The 19,999-nt window shown below is 40.8% G+C and overlaps 1 protein-coding gene across 1 annotated transcript; it reads right to left on the minus strand.

Annotated features, from left to right (window-relative positions):
* Window positions 1–6,146: 6,146 nt before the first annotated feature.
* LOC306873715 (delta-like protein A) lies at window positions 6,147–11,969 on the minus strand. The gene is made up of 11 exons (XM_079423193.1): window positions 11,475–11,969; window positions 11,080–11,379; window positions 10,927–10,987; window positions 10,590–10,847; window positions 9,758–9,818; window positions 9,533–9,663; window positions 9,126–9,295; window positions 8,793–9,009; window positions 7,869–8,703; window positions 7,506–7,755; window positions 6,147–7,387 (listed from the first exon to the last, which is right to left on the minus strand). Exons 1-11 carry the CDS (start codon window positions 11,526–11,528, stop codon window positions 7,382–7,384), a joined length of 2,343 nt encoding a protein of 780 aa, XP_079279319.1. The 5' UTR covers window positions 11,529–11,969; the 3' UTR covers window positions 6,147–7,381.
* Window positions 11,970–19,999: the final 8,030 nt, after the last annotated feature.

A 19,999-nucleotide genomic window follows, 5' to 3' on the forward strand; every position in this document is an offset into this window, starting at 1 on the left:
TATGTTTTCTATTATGCGGAAAACACGGACGGTATCGCGGTATCCAGTTATAAAAATAGAATGTACTGTATAATGCGGAATATCATGGAATTTGCAAATTGGGATGAATAAATTAAAAATAGGTCAGTAGACTTAAATCAAAACGCGATATGGACTAGTATCTGTGAATATTAAGCCGCGGAAATACTATTTAAATATGAATCCTGCATGTTTTGCGTGTCTCTGTGTGAATGATTGGCGCAGATGCACGCGTTTACCGCACACATACTGAAACGCGAATTTGGGAAAAAAATTAAACGGATTTCATAGGGCCCTACAATACCTAGTCTCAGCCTCAGACATCACGCCCACGGAACGTTGGCTAAACGTATGATGCATATGGCACACTTTTCTGGAAACACTTCAGGAATGTCAAAGTCGTCATCTGACTGGTTGAATTAAACCGGATTTCCGGGAGATGCGAATGTCGCGTTTATTTTCGGTCCGCCTGGAAACAAAGATGCCGTGGCGCCAAACCCCCCCCTCACGAAAGAAGAAATCCGTCGTGTTTACAAATGTGACGATGAACACTTATCAGGGTCAGCTAAACGCTGGATATGTGAAATATTTAAAGATCGCGCCCTCATGGGCGGGCCTTGGCCTATGAAAGCTGACATCTATTCCAGAAGGTCTGGCTGAGCGAGACTATACAATACCTAAACGTAACAAATACCTTACTAACTATTAATAAGCATGAAATTAGCAGTGAATTGAGGCAAAAGTCGTAGTTAATGGTTTGTTAATAGCGAGAATTGGATCTTAAAAATAAAGTGTGACCAAAATTTTAAAGTATTGTTTATTCATTATTGAATACACAGGACAAAATATATTAATATACACTTATTTTTGCAGTCTTACCCTGTAAAGCCTACTGTATCATAATTTATTTGCAAATTCTAATTATCAAGTGTTGTTCACAATCTACTACATGCCTTCTGTTCTTACAGTTTATACTTTTTAGCAAGTAAAAGGCCTTTTATGTGAATTGTAAATATTAAAGTAAATGTAAGAATTATTGTTGTTATTATATTGTTATTGTTTCTGAAGCAGCTTTACTTGATTTTTAAGAAAAAACATTTTCAAATGTGAGTTTCAAATATGATCCATCAGGCTTTTGAGGATCATCATTGTATTGCATTGCAATATGAGTTTTGAAACTACAATTAAATATTACCAAGACATATTAGGAAATATCAAGAGACAAATGATATTTAAATGCTTTTTTATGTAAGTAGTCTGTTTACTATTATAAAGATCTCATTGATTTACATTACAAGCTATCAGAATTTCCTCTTACGTTTTGGCCATATAAATATCACTGACTACACCAAATGACATATTTTGCTCAGTTTGGGCCTTTTTTTCTTCATATATAAGGCTCTACAGGGTTAAATCTCACCTGTGTGTTGGCTGACACTTGCTCTTCTGCTCATGCTGATGCTTCCTCGTCTGCTTGTGTTGGCGCTCCCTCTTCTGCTCTGCATTTCTATCACAGAGCGACTTTCTGAGCGCTGAAGTGCCGGTTCCAGTCGAGTCATGCTTTAGGTCTCGTAGTTTAGTTCCTTTAGATTGCAGATGAGTTCTTCAGGTCCACTCTGTTTGTTCTAGAGCTGTTGCTTGTGCTGCACATAAAACATCATCAGATTATTCTGCTGGCTATTTTCTTTAAATTAGTTTTTTTATGTTATCTGTGGAGTTATGCAGCATGGAATTCAATATAATATAACTATAAACTAATATAATATAAAATAACTTTAATATTATAAAATTTGACATTCTTTGGTGCTTGTTCCTGGTTTGTTGATTAGTTGTAGATTAAAGCAGATGGCACAACACTCTTTAATGAGTCTTCATCTTTGTCCATTATCTGAATTAGATACGGTCAAATAACACATTGATGTATTTCCAACAGTGTTCAACTCCACCTGCAGCTTGAGGAGAATGATACTGATCTTAAGAAACAGATGTGTACCAAAATGTAAGGTCATGTAAATGGTGCTCTCATTGCATTCTTTAATCAAGGAGTGACCATTAACCATTTAAACCAGAGATGCACAAACCAGTTGGCCAGTGATGACCTTTGATTTGGCCTGCCATACCAAGAGTGAAGGGGGGGGGACTAAATTTATTTTTTTTGTTTTGTTTTAACATGTTTGTTTTATTTTCTAATTACAATGTATAGATTATAAATGAATTTGATTGTTAAGATTTTATTTGTTTTTAAGACTAAATACTGTTATGTTTTTTTTGTTACTTTATTAGTTATTTATTTATTATTTTTTAGTTGTGTATATTTTTCATGTTTTATTAAAATGTGAATAAATGTATTTTTGTTAAATGTGTATTGTTTAGTTTTATTTATTATAGTACATCAAGACGAACAAAAAAAATATATAAATATTGCTGGCTGAAATCAGATTAGAAGTAATGTATTTTATTATACTTTGTTTTAAAAACTATTTTTTATGGTTTTATTTTTTAGGTTTAGTTAACTATAATAATAGTTTGGGCACCTCTGGTTAATCAAAGCCTAATCAAATTTTTCCCCATTAGTCTGATTCCACTTCTCATCTAATTCTCGCTATTATATATATAAATTGTGTGTTTGTTTCTTTTTTTGGGTCACACTTTATTTTAAGGTCTAATTCTCGCTATTAACAAACCATTAACTACAACTTTTGCCTCAATAAACTCCTAATTTGCTGTTTATTAATAGTTAGTAAGGTAGTTGTTAAGTTTAGGTATTGGTTAGGATTAGGGATGTAGAATATGTGCTTTATAAGTACTAATAAGCAGCCAATGTGTTAATAATAGGCATGCTAATAAGCAACTAGTTAATAGTGAGAATTGATTCCTAAACTAAAGTGTTACCTCACATGTAAACCATAAAATGCATTTTTATACTATTTTCGTTTTGTTGTAGATCATCTGGTTACTCTGACGGCTCTTCAGCTCAATGCACACACTGGATTGACACACACGGTCATGTCAAGAGACAGAGTAGTGAAGAACTAATTGACATCGCAGCGGCTGCTTGTTCAGGACACGTCACCTTCATTTCCCTGATTGGCAGATTGTGACGGAATCCAAGCGCTCTTGAATAATTTACATCTCTGAGGTGAAGGTAGAGACTTTTAACTCCTAAATACAGCGATAAGTGCAATCTTAGGAGGATCTGTACCAGAAACAGGATATTTTAATGTAGCTTGTGGGTTAAACAAGTTCCTCGAGGCTTAAAGGTTAGATGGTTTTTATGCCAGAGCTCGAGCTAATCAAACAATGTTACATTCTACAATAACTCAGTTTAACATCTATGAGGCATGAGCTTACAGCACAGACATGCAAGGTGAGCAAGACATGCACCTTTTGACGTAAGACGAAAGTAACCAGCATTGATGGAATAGAATCAATTTAATAGCAGAGGTGCACAAATAAAACACTCCACAAACCTTCTCAAAGCTTCAGAGGCTTCTCTAATGCCCTTGCCAGCGTCTTGTATCTCTCCTTCTTCTCCCCATCTCTGGCGTTCCTCCTCTGGCTCTTTCCTTCATTACTTTAGGAGCGGCAGGTGTAACTCAAGCTAGACTCTGCCTCTCCTCATGACTATTTCATCACACCTGCTCTGTCCCTGTTGCACCCGAGTCTGCTTCCTTGTTCTCCTGTTCCCAGTTCACATGTTCTTCTTCTCGTCCTCTGTGTTCCTCAGTCATTTCCAGCTCTGGCTCTTGTTCTTCTCCGGTTAGTTTTTCACCCTGCCGGTAACCAGCGTCGGTGGACGTGAGCCGAGCTCTCGCAGCTCAGTTGGACATGACTGATGATGACTTTACGATTCGAGTGCGCTGCTGTTTCGTATTTTTCGTCCGTGTTGTGTCGGAATATAGTGTTACTGTCTGATCCCAGAGGACTCCACATGATCGGCTCATTAAAATGCAACGGGATCACAGAGCAAACCTCTTATTCCCCTCTTTGTTTTCCATGAAGTCACACTGATGGCAGCTCGAGCTCTAGTGCTAATTGAAGTGCAGAATGCTTGGCCAGCTTTATCTTGGGTTGCACTTGGCAAAGGCCTTCTGACAAAAGCAATGTTACGAATGCACTATTATTTTAATGTAAAATGCCACACCCAAATTTACTCTTTAGGAACCAAACATTAAATTGTTTCATTTGGTTGTACACTTTCATCAAGTGAATGTGAGTGGTGTTTGTCCATGCGAAACACCACCGTGATGCTGAAATGTTTTGGGTGGTTGCCAGTGTGTTGCTATGAGGTTGCTAGGGTGTTGCTATGAAGGTGTTCTAAGCGGTTGTCAGGGTGTTGCTATGAAGGTGCTTCAGTGTTCTGAGTGGTGTTGCTATGATGTTACTTGGGTGTTCTGAGTGGTTGCCAGGGAGTTGCTATAAAGGCTGCTAGGGTGTTCTGAGTGGTTGTGTGGATGTTAATATGATGTTACTAAGGTGTTCTAATTTGTTGCTGGGGAGTTGTTATGAGGTTGCTAGGGTGTTCTGCGTGGTTGCCGAGGGGTTGATATGAAGGTGTTCTAAGTAGTTGCCATGGTGTTGCTATGATGTTGCTAGGGTGTTCTGAGTGGTTGCCAAGGAGTTGCTATGCTGTTGCTAAGGTGTTCTGAGTGGTTGCCAGGGTGTTTGCTATAAATGTTGCTAGGGTATTCTGAGTGTATGTCAGGGTGTTGCTGTGAAGGTGTTCTGAGTGGTTATCTGGATATGTTACTAAGGTGTTCTAATTCTGTTTTGGGGAGTTGTCATGAGGTTGCTAGGGTGTTCTGAGTGGTTGCCAGGGGGTTTATATGAAGGTGTTCTGAGTGGTTGCCAGGCTGTTGCTATGAAGATGTTCTAAGTGGTTGTCTAGCTAGGTGTTATGGGTTTTGAAAACTCTATAACTTTAAATATGAGCAGTAATAATAGAGAGGCTGCTCATGGCATAAAGAAAGTGTATAAAGCAAAGCTTTTATTGATTGATCTCAGGCTGAATGTCTAAAGCAAGTGAAGTACTTTATAGCGCTGTGTGAAAAAGTTTAAAGTTACATTGCGAAATATCAGAGAAGACCAAGAGATGTGAGCTGAAGGGTCTCCATTGTGTCTCTCCCTCATGGCCATGTGGGGTCTAGCTGGTGTTTTCTGCCTGCAGGACGCTTTGACACAGGAGGACAGACAACATCTGTCGTTCTTTGCCCCCTCCCTTCCCTCCATTCATAGGCACACACTGCCTCTCCCAAATGGTGCCCTTTAGTATCGGCTATTGTCCGCCGCTACATTGTGTGACTCTGCCTGTTCCCCAGAGCTCCATTGATGAGTGTTGTAAGAGACCTCAGCCAGAACTCCTCTGAACTTCTCCTCGAGCTTAATGTTTAGCCATAAAGGCTCAACAAAAGACATTTTGTTCTCTATCTGCATCAGTGTTAGGATAATAAAACTTTCTCTAGAATAGCGCAAGAGAACATAATTAAAAAAAACTTTTGGTTGTTGTTTTGGTGATGTGATATTTGAAATCAAGAAAGGCTTTCCCGCCAAAACACCTGCCAAATAGTTTCATTCAGTTAGGAAATGTGCCAACTAGTTCAGTTTTTTTCCCCCTTCCCAAAGCTTTAAATTTCTCCCTCTAGTCTGGTTGGAAAACTTGTAAACATCCTGCAGCTATTTGCCGGCGTTTCTCAAAGGCCCCTCTCTTGAGCGATGCACCCGCGGCAGGCAGAATGTGGGGTAAAGCCATGAATAGCCCAGTATGGGGTGACCAAGAGGCCAGAGCAGATGTTAATGATTAGCTTCGTTCTCATCCCTATAAAGAACCCGCATCCCAATCTATTCCCCATTTTCTAAAGAACCATTTCCAACCCTTACAGAGTGGCACACATAGAAGTCATAAATCCAGCACAGAGAAAAGAAAACGAAGCGTCTCATAGCACTTTAAAAGTTTTGCAGTTTGTTTTCGGTGGTTTGTGTGGTTTATAAGTTTGTCTTTTCTTTAGGCTGAAAATGCTGTAAGAATTGTGACAACATTCAAATATGAATGTAAAGATGCTCTGTTTTAAGCCCAATATATATGAAACAGAAGTGTGTGGTGGAGTTACTAAAACAACGAAATACTTTCGATAGTTCATAGTCTTTATTTGGAAAAATAATTTAAGCTAAAACTTCATTCAGAGAAAGAAAATCAACAAAAGCCTGTTAATGAAAACAATAGCATTAATAACATTTTTTTACAATCCTTCTTTAAATAACTTTTTCTCAAAACATCCCAGCATCCCGAAGTGCCTTTGCAAGTAACAGGAACAACTTAGGAAAAACGCAAACTTAAATAATCTTAAAAACATTACAAATATTTAGAAATACAACTTAAATAAAAATAAATTAACTTAAATCATACAACTCTTGTTATAAAAAGAAAACAAAAAACATACAAACAAGGATATTATTCATCATCAACAACACAAACTTATTTTTTTTATGTCGAAAAACAAATTACATACATTTTCTAAACCATAATGCAAAAAAGCGGAGGCTTGGAAGACTTTGAGATTTTTTGTTTGAGCACTTACACATAGATTCCACTGGTCATGTGACAGGTCTATGACATCATGTGACATTTTAACCCAGTGCAAGACAGGCCAGTATGGCTGAACATCCACCGTTTTGATGTAGTCCCTTGTACACTGACTTGTGGGGCCAGCAAATGTGGCCAAAATATTGCTAAAATGTTATCACAACTTCACCAAGGTGTCAAGACAGTCAATGGCAAAACAATTTGTGACACATTTATTTTAAACTACGTCCTTAACATCCTTAATGTTTGGTGCAGTCTCTGGGCACAGTAAAAGCCTGTGGGAATTATTGGCGGAAAACCAGCAAATGTTGCCAAAATATTGCTAAAACGTTGCCACAATGCTGACACATTATTGGACATCACATGGCAAAACACTGCGATACTTTACTTTTCATGTATTCTCTTCTCTTTCTTTATTTCCTTCCTAATGCCATTCTCGTGTGATGAACCCACGTTGAAAAACATTTAAAAATGGACACATATTGTCCAACACCTTTAAAATGGCTTTACAGGTAAATTTTACAACTACATTTGAAATTTTAATGACACTCCTGCCATCATTATCATTTCCACAAGCTTCCAAGCCTACAGGCCACCACTGCCTGTGCCTATTTCAGTACAGAGAACCAGCTCATCCTGAATATCAGTTAATCAGTCTTAGTTTCTCAGCAGCAGTAGTCATGAGGTGGGACATTTCCACCAGGTTTCGAGCAGCAGCATTTTCTTAGGGAGTGCAAAATGTCTCCCATAGGACACAATGAGCATCGGCTTCCTGCAGGCCCATTACACCTGAGATGGGAAAAGACAACAAAACGCCAGTTAGTTCGTTCTCAGATTCAAGGTAAGAATTCTAAGTGGACACTCTTTCTTTGCATAATGTATAAAGTCAACTACATGTGACACTCACCTCAGTTGCAATTACACATTCATCTTTTTCCTCCGACATCACCATGACGGATTTGTATTTGGTGTCGACACAAGCCGACGTGGATGCCGATGCACATGCCGACGCACATGCTGACTCGGAGTACAGCGAATCGGAATACTTTGATTCTGAATAGTTCGATTCTGAGTACTTTGATTCTGAGTACTTTGATTCAGAATACTTTGATTCAGAATACCTCGACTCTGAATATTTTGACTTTTCTGATGCATCACTGTAAAGAAAAAAGAGAGTAGCGTGTCAGCAGTGCATACATTTGAGTGGACATTGAGTGAGTAGTCAAAGAAATTGTTATCTTGGACAAGAACACTCAAACACAATTTTTACCTTTTCAGACGTTTCCTGCGCTTCTCCTCAAATTCAGAAGAGTCCTGCAGAGATTGGCACTTTACATCCTCGCAGCTCTCGGACAACTCCTTCGCCGCCATCTCCTTCCCAGTGTGCTCCAGTTTCACCTCATGCTTCACCTCGTATTTTACTTCATGCACCAGGTTGTAGTCTGCAGGCGCATGTCGTGTTTTATAGCTCCTTTTTTCCTTCTCTGTTGTCATGCTCAGGTCGTCGTGATCGCTGTGAAAATCGATCTTCTTATTGATGTTCTTTAAAGGTGCTGCCCCAATGACACTTACGGCCAGGTCTTTGTCTCGGTGACAGTTGTTCGTGAGGTTGTTTATCGTTTCATTTTCCCCGTTGGCGACCTCCTCTTCCCTGTCTCGTCGGCGCTGCTGAACCTTCGAGCGAACGCAAACCACCACCACGGCGCATGCAACTACCAACAACAGCACCAGCAGGACTCCCGAACCCACAGCAGTCCAGGGAACGTCACCGGCGATTTGGGACGCTCTGTCCGGAAGCAAGAACTGGCAGTTGCGTCCTCCATATCCCGGAATGCATGCACACACGTAACGATTGTTCCTCTCGTGGCAGGAGGCACCATTATGGCAGGGGTTGTGTTGGCAGCGGCTCACAGGTGAGCTGCAGTTCCGTCCGGTATATCCAGGTGGGCATGTGCAGATGTAACCACTGGCCCCTTCCTGACAAGTCCCGCCATTTTGGCAGGGGTACAGCGAGCACTCGTCCCCGGCACGATCGCAGTTCATCCCCGTGAACCCTTCGGGACACTGGCACAGGTATGAGTTCACCAGATCAACACAGCGTGCACCTGTGGACCGAAAAAGGAAAGAGAATGAGATTCTGGAGCGCTTTTGATGACTAAGATTCCTGAAGTTCAAATCCTAAAGTGCATCATACCATTAGAGCATGGACTGGAGGAGCAATGGTCGATCTTCTTCTCGCAGTTGAACCCTGCGTATCCTGTGGGACACTGGCAGAAATAACCACCATCGGGGTTGTCGGCGCAGCGCCCACCGTTAAAGCACGGCCCGTCTGCACACGTCATGCCACTAAGCTCGCAGTTGTTGCCATAAAAACCAGGTGGACAAGTACAGCTATAGGTGTTCTCCATGTCCTGTGAATGCAAAAGGAATGGGATGCTTAGTATAAAACAACGAGAACGAGTGTTTAATGCAAAAGCACTGGTTTGTACATAGTGTAAAAATCTAATTTACATGTTGGCAAACTTACAGTGCAGCTTCCTCCATTGCGGCAGGGGTTTCCTGTGCATTCGTTGACCTCGATCTCACAGCTGGCTCCCGTGAATCCTGGCCGACAGGAACAGGTGTAGCTTCCCTGACCGGTGTTACTACAAGTGGCTCCATTCAGGCAGGGCTTATGATGTGTGCAGTAGTTCAGATCTGTAACAGAGGCAGACATATGTTGAGCACATGTGGATTAATCCAGCCCAAAGCAGCAACACATGGCTGGACCGCAGCTGGACAGCTGCTGCACGCTCAAACGTCTATCCCATATCTCTCTTTCAGCCACCCTCTCTCCTCTCTACCAAACATCATTGTGTCGCTTAGTCTTTCAATGCCATTCTAAATGCTTTTCTTTGATCTTTTGTGTGTCTTTCGCTCTGCTCGCTTTCTTACCTTGGTTGCAGAAGAGGCCACCCCAGCCTTCCTGGCAGTTGCATTGCCATGGTTGCTGGCAGGTTCCATGAAGGCATCCTGGGTAACGTATGCACTCATCACAGTAGCGGCCTTTAAAGCCCACTCTGCACCTGTTGCACAAAATAAACAAATCATTCGATTAGAAAATCAATCCTGAAGGTGATTTCAACGACAGCTAATGACGTAAACATGAGATGAACATACTTGCACTCTCCAGGTTTCTCGCAGAAGCCGTGCTCCTCGTCGCATCCCGGAAGGCAAATTGCTGTAAGGAAAACAAAACACATGTGTTAAGATCGTGAAAGCACATTTTCTTATTTTAACTGTTTTCTGTATGTCCTAACTAGGACATTTTATGTCAAATGAAGAGGGAGGTGGGGTCACTTAAACCTATTAGTGGTCTCTCTTGCTAAAAAATACTCAAATCTCCTAATCACCAGTGAAGAATTTCTGCTTAACACATGACAACAATAGGGCGCTCACAAACAAGGGGACCCTTCTTTCCTCCCTCTCTTCGCTATGGGTCAAAACTTTTTTTTTCTCCCTCCTGTGCTCTCAATGTCTCCGGGTAGGGAAGATAAGAGTGGACAGCTGGTGTATGCGCGGCCAGCGGGCGACAGCTGCTCCATTGTCTGCGCACTCCCGGCAGCTGCCCACTTCAAACAATACCTCCCTTACGCCAGCCAATCAGCAGCCAGCCCACTCTGGGAGCAACCAATAGGATGCCAGCATGTAAATTTATGGCACGCGTGAGATTATTCCTAAAAACTTTCCTCCTCCCGACTGGAATAAATCAAGTGGTGTGTTGTGAGAGTGGGCTGGAAGGGGGAGTGTGAGTGTGGGGGGCGGGGGTTTTAGTTACAAGTTGTTCGTAACCGTTAACTTTGTTTTTTTCCTTGCTTTTTCTCCCTCTCTTTTCTAAATAAGTTACACGCAATCTTTTCTTTAAATCTGGGTTGAGTTTTTCAAACCAACAACATTGTTTACGTAATTTTATGCAATGTTTACTATATTAATATAAAATGTTTTAACTCACGTTCTGTGCAGTACTGGCCCTTCCACCCGGCATCGCAGATGATTTCACCACGTTCTCCGCAGGTGAAATGACCGAATGCATCATCTCTGGGCCGGCAGAATACAGAGCATCCCTCGCCGTAGTAGTGCTCGTCACACACAAAGCGGTAGGAGTACTTTAGCTCGGTTCGACCCACGCTGTGCAGGTCCTGAGACCAGTCCTCGCCCACAGTCAAGTGCCGCTGTGTGGTCATGGTACTGATGATGCGCTCTGGGTTTTCTGTGTAGAAGATGATTTTCAGTGATGCAATTCAACAATATTCATATTTGCAGTCTTTTTCTGTTATGAGACCACATACCTGTTGTCAGATCCTCTTTGGAATCAGCATGCACTGCTTCGATGATAAGAGAAAAGGTTCCCTGCAACAGCAAAAACAGATTAGTCCTTCAGAAAATGAGGTGAACATTATTACTTCTGAATTACTTCTCAAAGTCGATGCATCAGCACTCACCGGCCACGTGAAACCGAAATTCATCCTGATGGGATTGGTGAAAGAGCCATCCGGTAAGGTATCTGGCACTTGGAAAGAGTTGGAGCCCAGCACAGGAGTGACGGTGCCTCCATAGGTGCAGGGCGGCTCTGGAGATGCATTGGGCTGATAATGTTTTAAGCAGATGCGGAAAAAAGTCTTGCACTCGCACTGCTGGTATGGTGTGGTCAGTCCACCTTTACAGCAGTTCTTGTTGCCTTGCACACCCTTCTTGTTCAAAAACTCCTGCAACTTCAGCTCGAAGACGCCTGAGGAAGACGCCTGGAGAAGAAGTAATGTTTGAATTTTAGATCTAAATGTGATTGCAAATTAATACACAGCTTTAGATTCACACGTGAGTGAGAAGTCAGTCTTACCTGGCAGAGAAGCATGTACAGGATGGAGAAGAGCATCAGTAAGTAGCGTCCCATGATGAATAAATAATAAATAAATAGGTTATTGAAAGTCTTTGAGCAACTTGGCTGCTCCCAGATCAGTCAGAGGATCCCCTCGTATTAAAAGCCTTTTCTTTTCGCCGACTGATTCATTGGAAGAGGCGTGCTTTCAAAAGGTACTGAGTGTGAACGCAGTTCCCTTTCATGTCAAGTGCGCACAAAGCGACAGAATTCCCAGTTCTCCCCCAAAAAACAAAAGTGTGTCCAAAACAATCAGAGAAGTCCCAAATTAAAATAAACGGACTTGTTGAATTCCGTCAGAATGGTATAATCCTCAGAAGTCGGAGAAGAAAAGTTGAAAAGATGCTCGTGCGTATTCTTATAGTTCCTTCTTGGTCTGATTATAAACCAGGGTTCGTCACTGGTCCAACATCCCTCCTCACGTCCTTCTCCCGCGGACTCTGTGCGTTTGTATCTGGAGCGAGGCCGCCTGCCGCCAGTTTTATACGAGGTGCCACATGCCGGGGTAATAATATGCTAATGAACCACTACCCCCAATCTGTCCCACGCTTTACAATGCGGCTCCCTTGCAACCAGCCCCTACCAACCAACCTCTCCGCAACACATCAGCCAGCTTGTGTGTGCGTAAAAGTGACGGTAATTTACAACTTGAAGTTTTAGACGTTAGATTATTTATTATAGATACATTGTTTGCATTAGAATCTATGTGCAATGCGACGCAATTAAAAAAAATGTTTTGTTTATTCGCTCAGGGAGTTATAAAACGCGTGTGTTTTATTTGGCGTAATTAAAGTAATCTAAAAGTTAACTAACAGCACATTTGAGGAAGACAATCTCAGTTTACTTCCCTTTTCGTTTCCTGCTTCAGGGAGTCTCCTGATTTGTGTGTAAAAAACATTCCTCAGGCTAACAGTGTGTGTGCGTCAGGCAAACTCACAAAAGAACACGCATCATTTGTATGGAGGCCAAATTCTCCACTTGCTTTCCTTTTTCCGCTGTGTGTGTGTGTGTGCGCGCGCGCGTGTGTATTAAACGCGTGCAGTGAAAGAGTCCGAAGCGCGCGCGCGCGCGTGTGTGTGAGTGTGTGAGTGTGTGAATGCGTGTGTGTGTGTGTGTGTGTGTGTGTGTGTGTGTGTGTGTGTGCATGTTTATGTGGTTTATGAGGACAAAAATTTGTATAATGACATGGGTATGACAGAGGTATTACAATATGAAGGTGGTTTATGAGGACACTGCCTATGTCCCCGTAAATCAAAAGGCTTAAAAAACATACTAAATGGTGTTTTTTTGAAAATCTAAAAATGCACAAGGTCTCCTGTGAGGGCTAAGTTTAGGTGTAGGGCAATAGCGCACACAGTTTGTTTAGTATAAAAACCATTACGCCTATGGAGAGTCCCCATAAACCACAAAAACCAACATGTGTGTGTGTGTGTGTGTGTGTGTGTGTGTTGCTCGCGTGGCCATCCCCGGGGCGCTCAGCTATTGTGTGCAGGCGGAATAAGTTTGCTCTCAGCTGTATGGTAATTCAAGCAGCACCTGCGCTACCGAAGGATCCGCGGAGCCCCTCAAAAACAAGCAAATCGCCTCCTTATCGTTCCATTCTCAGCAGCCCATTTAAATAAATATATGTTTGTTTTTCCTGGTCTTTTGAGCGTCTTCGATGCCCGACTGTTGTCTTACATTAGAACCCGCTACGATTTCTTTCCCCCAAGCCAGTATACCTTGTTTGGGGAAAAAAGTGTGTGTGTGTGTGTGTGTGTGCAAAAGAAAAAAGAGGCAGATTTGCGCGTGTGTAGTGGGGGTGGTGGAGGGGGGTGTTAATTTGGTCGTTCATTTAAGTGCGATTTTCTTAAGCACAAAAGCTTTTCGCCTGAGGTCCATAGTAACCAAACACAAGTGAGACAAATTACATCACTGTGTTAAAATATGCTTTGAGCTCTTTCTGTATTTCCAATCCACCAACCTTTAAATGAGCCAAATTTTCTGACATCATAGAGTGGGAAAAAAATGGATTCCTAGTGAAACTTTGCTGGTTGCAGGGGGCAGGGGTGGGACAGTGGGAATGAGCTGGGAAAAGATGGCATTCCTCTTTTTCTGTGTTTACTCCCTGTGTATGATTTGAGGTTAGCAGTTTTCTTCCTATTTCCCCCCATCACATTTATTTCTAGTAGCCTAACTTATAAGGTTTTTGTGTTACTGTTAAATTTTATTATTTAAAAAACTGTTACCTGTGAATCTTTGAAAAATAATGTTCTGAATGTACTGCATATTTTACTAATTGTATGCTATAAAATGATTTAATAAATAAAATACCAAGCCGATCTTATATTTACATTTTTGCATTTATTTGTAACTGTAAAACTTTCTGATGACAACACAAGTGGTATATAGAATGTCACCTGATGAATTAAAGTTTATTGAATTGGTGTCACCAGCAACTAACATACAAAGTGTAACCCATAAAAATGCCAATAACACAACACTGTACCATAATGCAGTAAAATGCACTGATAAAACAACCAATAATGCAACATAAAACCAGTGCAGATCAGTTTTTAAGAAAGCAATATATAGCAATATATAGATGCATATATTTTTTTATATATGCATTCAACAAATGCAATATTTTGCTATTTTTTCCCTCATGAAAACAGGTAATCCATATACTTTTTATATATATTTTTTGTAATTTTCATGTGTTGAGTATTTTTTTTACTTAGGAGTTGTAAGGTTGTTCATAGTTCTATAGCCTATGAAAAAAATACTCAACACAACTCATTTTTCTTTAAATAGCCTATATTTGTTTTACTGTAGTATGTTTACATAGTTTTTGTTTTCTTTTCTTCCTTTTTTAACTTTTATGCTTTTTACAGGGCAAGGCAAAATTGAGTTCTTGAGCCGCAACTTTGGTCTGGTTATGCAATATAAAACACACCAATGCAGATCATTTTTTAATAAAGCTCAACAAATGCAATATTTTGCACATTTCACCCCTCATAAAACATACTTTTTAAAAATAATTTTAGGTTATGTATTTTTTTGTATATTATTTTTGTCATTTTTATGTGTTGCGTAGAGTATTTTTTTCGTGGCAGTTGTAGGCCTATAAGATAGTTCATACTTCCCTTGTACTTTTATAGGCCATGCTTTACTGTAGTGTGTTTACTTTTTTTTTTTTACAGTGTACAAAACGAGTTCTTGAGCCACAACTTAGGTCCGGTTGTTTTGCTCAGTGACTCTCTCCCCTGTGGAATGAGCTAACAGTGAAGGGAGTAACAGTTGAAGTGCCGGAGCTTGCAGTAACTCAAGCCCCTCAGCTACTATCACGTCAGTGGGACTCGTTCGCTTCTTGTTCTTGCCTTTCTTTGCGCTTTCGTTTTTCATTGATTGTGAAGCCCCTCGGGGGACAGTCGCTGAAGGGGGTCTACGGTACGCCTTCAGACGCGACCAGAGCCTTACACACCATCTGCCACTGACTAAACGCCTGTCTCCTCCCTCCCTCTGCCCGTGTGTGTGTGCTCACTGCCCTGCGTCTAAATTGAACTAGAAGCATGTTAAAGAACCTGTAACGGTATGGGCCGGCAGGGGCCAGATGGCCCAGGCGAAGCCAGAAGTGTTGCAGTCCCAGCGGAGTTAGACAGCACATGGGCGGCCGTGGGAACCTAAGCTGGGCTCGCATCACACGGGATCGATCATATGAAGTCGTGTGGGGATCACAATTAGGGGCTATAATGTTGTTTGCGACCTATCGATTGGCGAAGGGGTTGGAGAATCTGATTTGATACGCCACGCTGTATCTTGCAAAAACGTGGCGCTAGATTGGAGAAGGTAACATGTTAGAGCAGAGACAGAGACAGAGAGGAAGATGCGCGCACATCCGATCACTTTTGGGGAGGGGGTTGATTATTTTGAAGGGGATTTCAATTGTGAAATATGCATAAAAAGTAATTTTATTATTAGCGCAATGAGATTTGACGCCTCTAGCACAGCTAAAAAACACTGTAAAGCTCTGGTAGTTTGTGATATAGGCTAATAGTTGTCAAATTGTATCGACATAGGCTATCGCTAAACTGATCGCTCGTCAACATCATTGCACTAATGTTTTTTGTTTTGTTTTTTTGATGAAAAAACTCAAACCAGTGTATTTGTTTACTGCTATAGCCTATGGTGTTTATAATTGTGTTTTTGTTGTTGTCCCTTGTTCTGTTTTTGTTTTGTATCTTTTTGTAATGTATTTGATGTATAAATAAAATATTAAGAAACGCCCCTACGTTTGATTAGTTCGTTGTATTATTACTGAAACCCGCTGAAATATATACTTGTCATTTTTTTAAAAAGAATAAGCAAAAGCACTTTTGCTAATACGCACCCAACTTTTTGTTTTGACATTGTTTAAGCCTTCCCTGCTGAAAAACAAACAAACAATAGAGACCATCACAGAATTAATGATGGTTATGGTTATAATGGGAATTGTACTGGTTTTAATGGAACTGTATGGACCATGTGGGTCTCTTCTGGTGATTGGTCACCTTCTATTGGTGGTTTGTTTGTTTTTTCTTTTTCCAGCAGGGACAGCACCCTGGAATCAGAAATAGTGTTTAGTGGCATATTTATTTTATGGTTCTGCTAAGATACACAAAGCGCGTAGGTAGGTTCAGGCGCGTTCACCACAGGCTATGTGGTCTGAGCATTGTTTTAGATCATATTACTTTGACCAGCGGCCCCAACAATCCACGCGCGCCCTGGCTCTGACCACGAGGCTCATTATCATGCGCCGTTGCCATGGACATGATGGTCGTGGCTTCATTGAGCTTCTCTCGGGGGCCTCCCGCGGGGATACAATCATTCAATAATTACGCGGGGATCCTCTTGTTTGCGCCCGCGTGCGTCTGTTTGTGGGAGTGCGCGAGCGTAAGGAGACAGGCGTGGAGGTTTGGGAGCTGACGCTTGTCGCGTGCCTGCGCGTATCAAAACACATCTGCTTCGAGGGCTCCAGGGACTGATGCCACCACAACATATCGACCTCTGTCTCTCTCTCAACATATTGATTTGACAAGTCAGGCATTTTTGACACCACGTTAAAGATGTTGATGCAGTGCGCCTTCATCCCACGTGATGATTCTGGGTGTTTTTTTAATATATGCATTAGGCTATATCTTGTAGTTCCACTAACTATTAGCCAAAAGTTTGGACTCACCTCATACTGAATGTTCATAATGATTGCAAATACCTCTTTAGCTCACGGCTTATTGATAAATTGCTTTTGAAAAAAAAAAACGTATTGAAAATGCATGTCATTGCAGTAGATGAGACCATATCAAACAAAGTGGCATTTAAAGCACATGTATACTTTAAAATAGCATGCAAGTCAGATTAATCTGGCCAAAATGGGACCATGCACTTTAAAAAAATTTTTTATTAATATTAAATTCTATTCAAATAAATAATCATAATAATTCAATTACATACCATACCAATTAATTTGTAAATTTTTGGCCAATATGAGACATGCATATACATAAAAATGTAAAAACATTTTTATTAATTGAGAAATGTGTTTTTAAATGATAAAAACTAGGTATAAACTAGGCAGTAATAATCAGGCATGAAGTGTAACTTATGTCAAATACATTTTGCGGTCACAGCATTGTGCATAAACTTAATTTAACTGAAAAGGACAGAGAAAGAAAAGCACCATCAATGCTCATGTTCCTCCTTCACTCATAAAATGAAGGTTCTTTATTGGCATTGATGGTTTCATGAAGAACCTTTAACGTCAATGGAATATTTTCAGTCCACAAAAGGTTCTCTATAGCGGAAAAAGGTTCTTCAGATAATAAAAAAATTCTTCACACTAAGAAAAAATTGTTCTTTTAAGAACTAATCACTGAAAGGTCCTTTGAGGAACCAAAAATGGTTCTTCTATGGCATTAATGCACAAATCCCATTTTGGAACCTTCATTTTTAAGAGTGTGAAATCTTTCCATTCATTAAAAGGTTCTTAATTGTGGAAGAAGTTTCATTTTATATTTTTAGAATGTTCTTCACATTTTCTGTTGCACAAAACGTTCTATAGAAGTATTTAGAGTATTCAAATATTCTTCACACTAAGAAAAAAAATGGTTCTTTATAGAACTGCTCACTGAAAAGGTTCTTTAGAGAGCAAAATGGTTCTATGGAATCACTGTTAAAATCCCCTTTGTTTTTAGGAGTGTTTATTAGTGTTTGAAAACATCCCAGGATGCACCTCATGAAGTCCAGAATGAGCAGAAATAAAGCGTTTATTTGTTTGAGTTTTGATCTCTATCTAATTCCATATGTTTCCCGCATAGTTTTGATGACTTTGCTGTTACTCTGAAGTGTGAAAACCGTAATAATGAAGAATGAGTACGTGTGTCCAAACTTTTGACTTGAAGTACTTCAGGCTTTTGTTTTGAAAATGAATCCTCTTTCTCTCTCTCTCTGTTGCAGCATCTGCCCTGAGGATGAACAGATGTAGGCACCTGTGTTTAGGGCTCACACATCCCCCATCCTCCTTTTCTTCTCCCTCTCCTCCCTTTTAACCTCCTCAGTCCTCCTCAGAAGGGCCCACAAAGGGGTAAAAGAGGAGGAGGGGGCAGTAACTATACCCCCTGCTCTATACCTCCATCACCCCCTCACACACACACACACATGTTCCCTGAGGACACAAGCTCTCTATGAGCCTTTGTCATGAGCACTATCTTCCAGAAAGGCCCAAACAATCTGTTGCAAGATGATTGCTCATTTCCAAACAATGCTAACAACACAGGTGTGTGTGAGTTTGGGGTGCATCGCATGCATTCAAGTTCATTTATATGGGACGCTAAAGCTCTCGAGTGTCACACTGGATGAAACACACGGTGCGTGATGGGACACACTGGGCGTGATTATAGGTTACAAGAGCTGCAGGTACAGTAATCACGCTCCCCAACACACTTCTGTAACAAACTCGAGTGTTGAATGTCAGTGTCACACCCTCCAAAAAATGACCCGCCCTCAACAAAGCCACAGAAAAACAGAATAACTAAGATCAGCTTTTAAGACAAAGCTGGTGGCAGGTGTTGAGTGTGTCGGTGGTAAGATGAAGCTCGTGGGAAGAGCCTCATCACAAAGGGACTTGTTTTCCATGCACGCACTGATCCGGAGTCAGCGGTCGAAGGCCGTCCTCTGACATCTCATCCATCACTGCTCAACATCAGATATGACTCTAGATCAGTGACGCAGACACACACACCATGACGCTCATCTTTATGTTCACCATTAAACGAAACAACTCAATAACTGTCGAAAACCAGCCCCTGTGTTCCTTACGATTGTTTTGTGAGGATTAGGGATGATGAATATCGACCAGGCCAATAAATCTGTCAGTTTTTAAGTCAGTTTTCAGTTAATGTTTTATGTGATTTTATTACTATGAACTTAACTGTTTTAAGTTCATAGAAATATGAACTTAAAACAGTTTGGAAACATTTGGGTTTGACATCAAAAGATGAATATGAGATGAGAGATTAACATTTCATCTTTTATTTACAGCTATTTTCATCTGGATCTGATACACAACTTAGAAGATAGCACCTTTTGTTTGAACCCACACATTTTTCATGTTACCAAAAGTATTGGAACAGATAGAATTAACAGATTAAAGTGAAAAAGACTTGATAATTAGTTGCAAATCCTTTGCTTTCAATAACTGCATCAAGCCCGTGACCCACTGACATCACCAAACTTTTGCATTCTTCTTTTGTGATGCTTTTCCAGGCTTTCACTGCAGCCTCTTTCAGTTTTGGGGGGTTACTCCCTTCAGTCTCTTCTTTAGCAGGTAAAATGCATACTCTACAGGGTTTAAGTGTGGAGATTGACTTGGCCGGTCTAAAACCTTCCACTTCTTGCCCCTGATGAACTCCTTTGTTGTTTTGGCACTATGTTTTGGGTCATTATCTTGCTGCATGATGAAGGATCTCCCAATCAGTTTGGTTGCATCATGTGTTACATCATTAATGAAGATTAATGAGCCTGTCCCAGAAGAAGCGATGAAAGCCCAAGCCATTACATTACTTGTGTAATGTGTACTATAATGTACACCTGTGTACACTGTGTTTCAGATGAGCTTGTATGTTTGGGATCATGAGCAGATCCTTTCTTTCTCCAAACTTTAGCCTTTCCATCACTTTGGTCCATAAAATCAGTCCATAAAACCTTGTCCCAGAATTTTTGAGGCTCGTCTCCTATTCTTCTTGCTAATGAGTGGTTTGCATCTTCTGGTGTAGCCTCTGTACTTTTGTTCATGAAGTCTTCTGCGAACAGTAGATTGTGATTCCTTCACTCCTGCCCTCTGGAGGTTGTTGCTGATGTCACTAACAGGTGTTTTAGGGTCTTTCTTTACAGCTGTCACAATGTTTCTGTCATCAACTGCAGATGTTTTCCTTGATCTACCCGTTTGAGGTGTTACTTAGTACACCAGTGGT

Source organism: Barbus barbus (genome assembly GCF_936440315.1).
Source record: "Barbus barbus genome assembly, chromosome: 8".
NCBI lineage: Eukaryota > Metazoa > Chordata > Actinopteri > Cypriniformes > Cyprinidae > Barbus > Barbus barbus.

Coding starts and splice junctions, on each gene's coding strand:
- LOC306873715 (XM_079423193.1), bottom strand. CDS start 11,528: ATGGGACGCTACTTACTGATGCTCTTCTCCATCCTGTACATGCTTCTC. Junction 9,010..9,125: donor GCAATGGAGGAAGCTGCACT/GTAAGTTTGCCA, acceptor TTGCATTCACAG/GACATGGAGAACACCTATAG. Junction 8,704..8,792: donor CTCCAGTCCATGCTCTAATG/GTATGATGCACT, acceptor TTCGGTCCACAG/GTGCACGCTGTGTTGATCTG.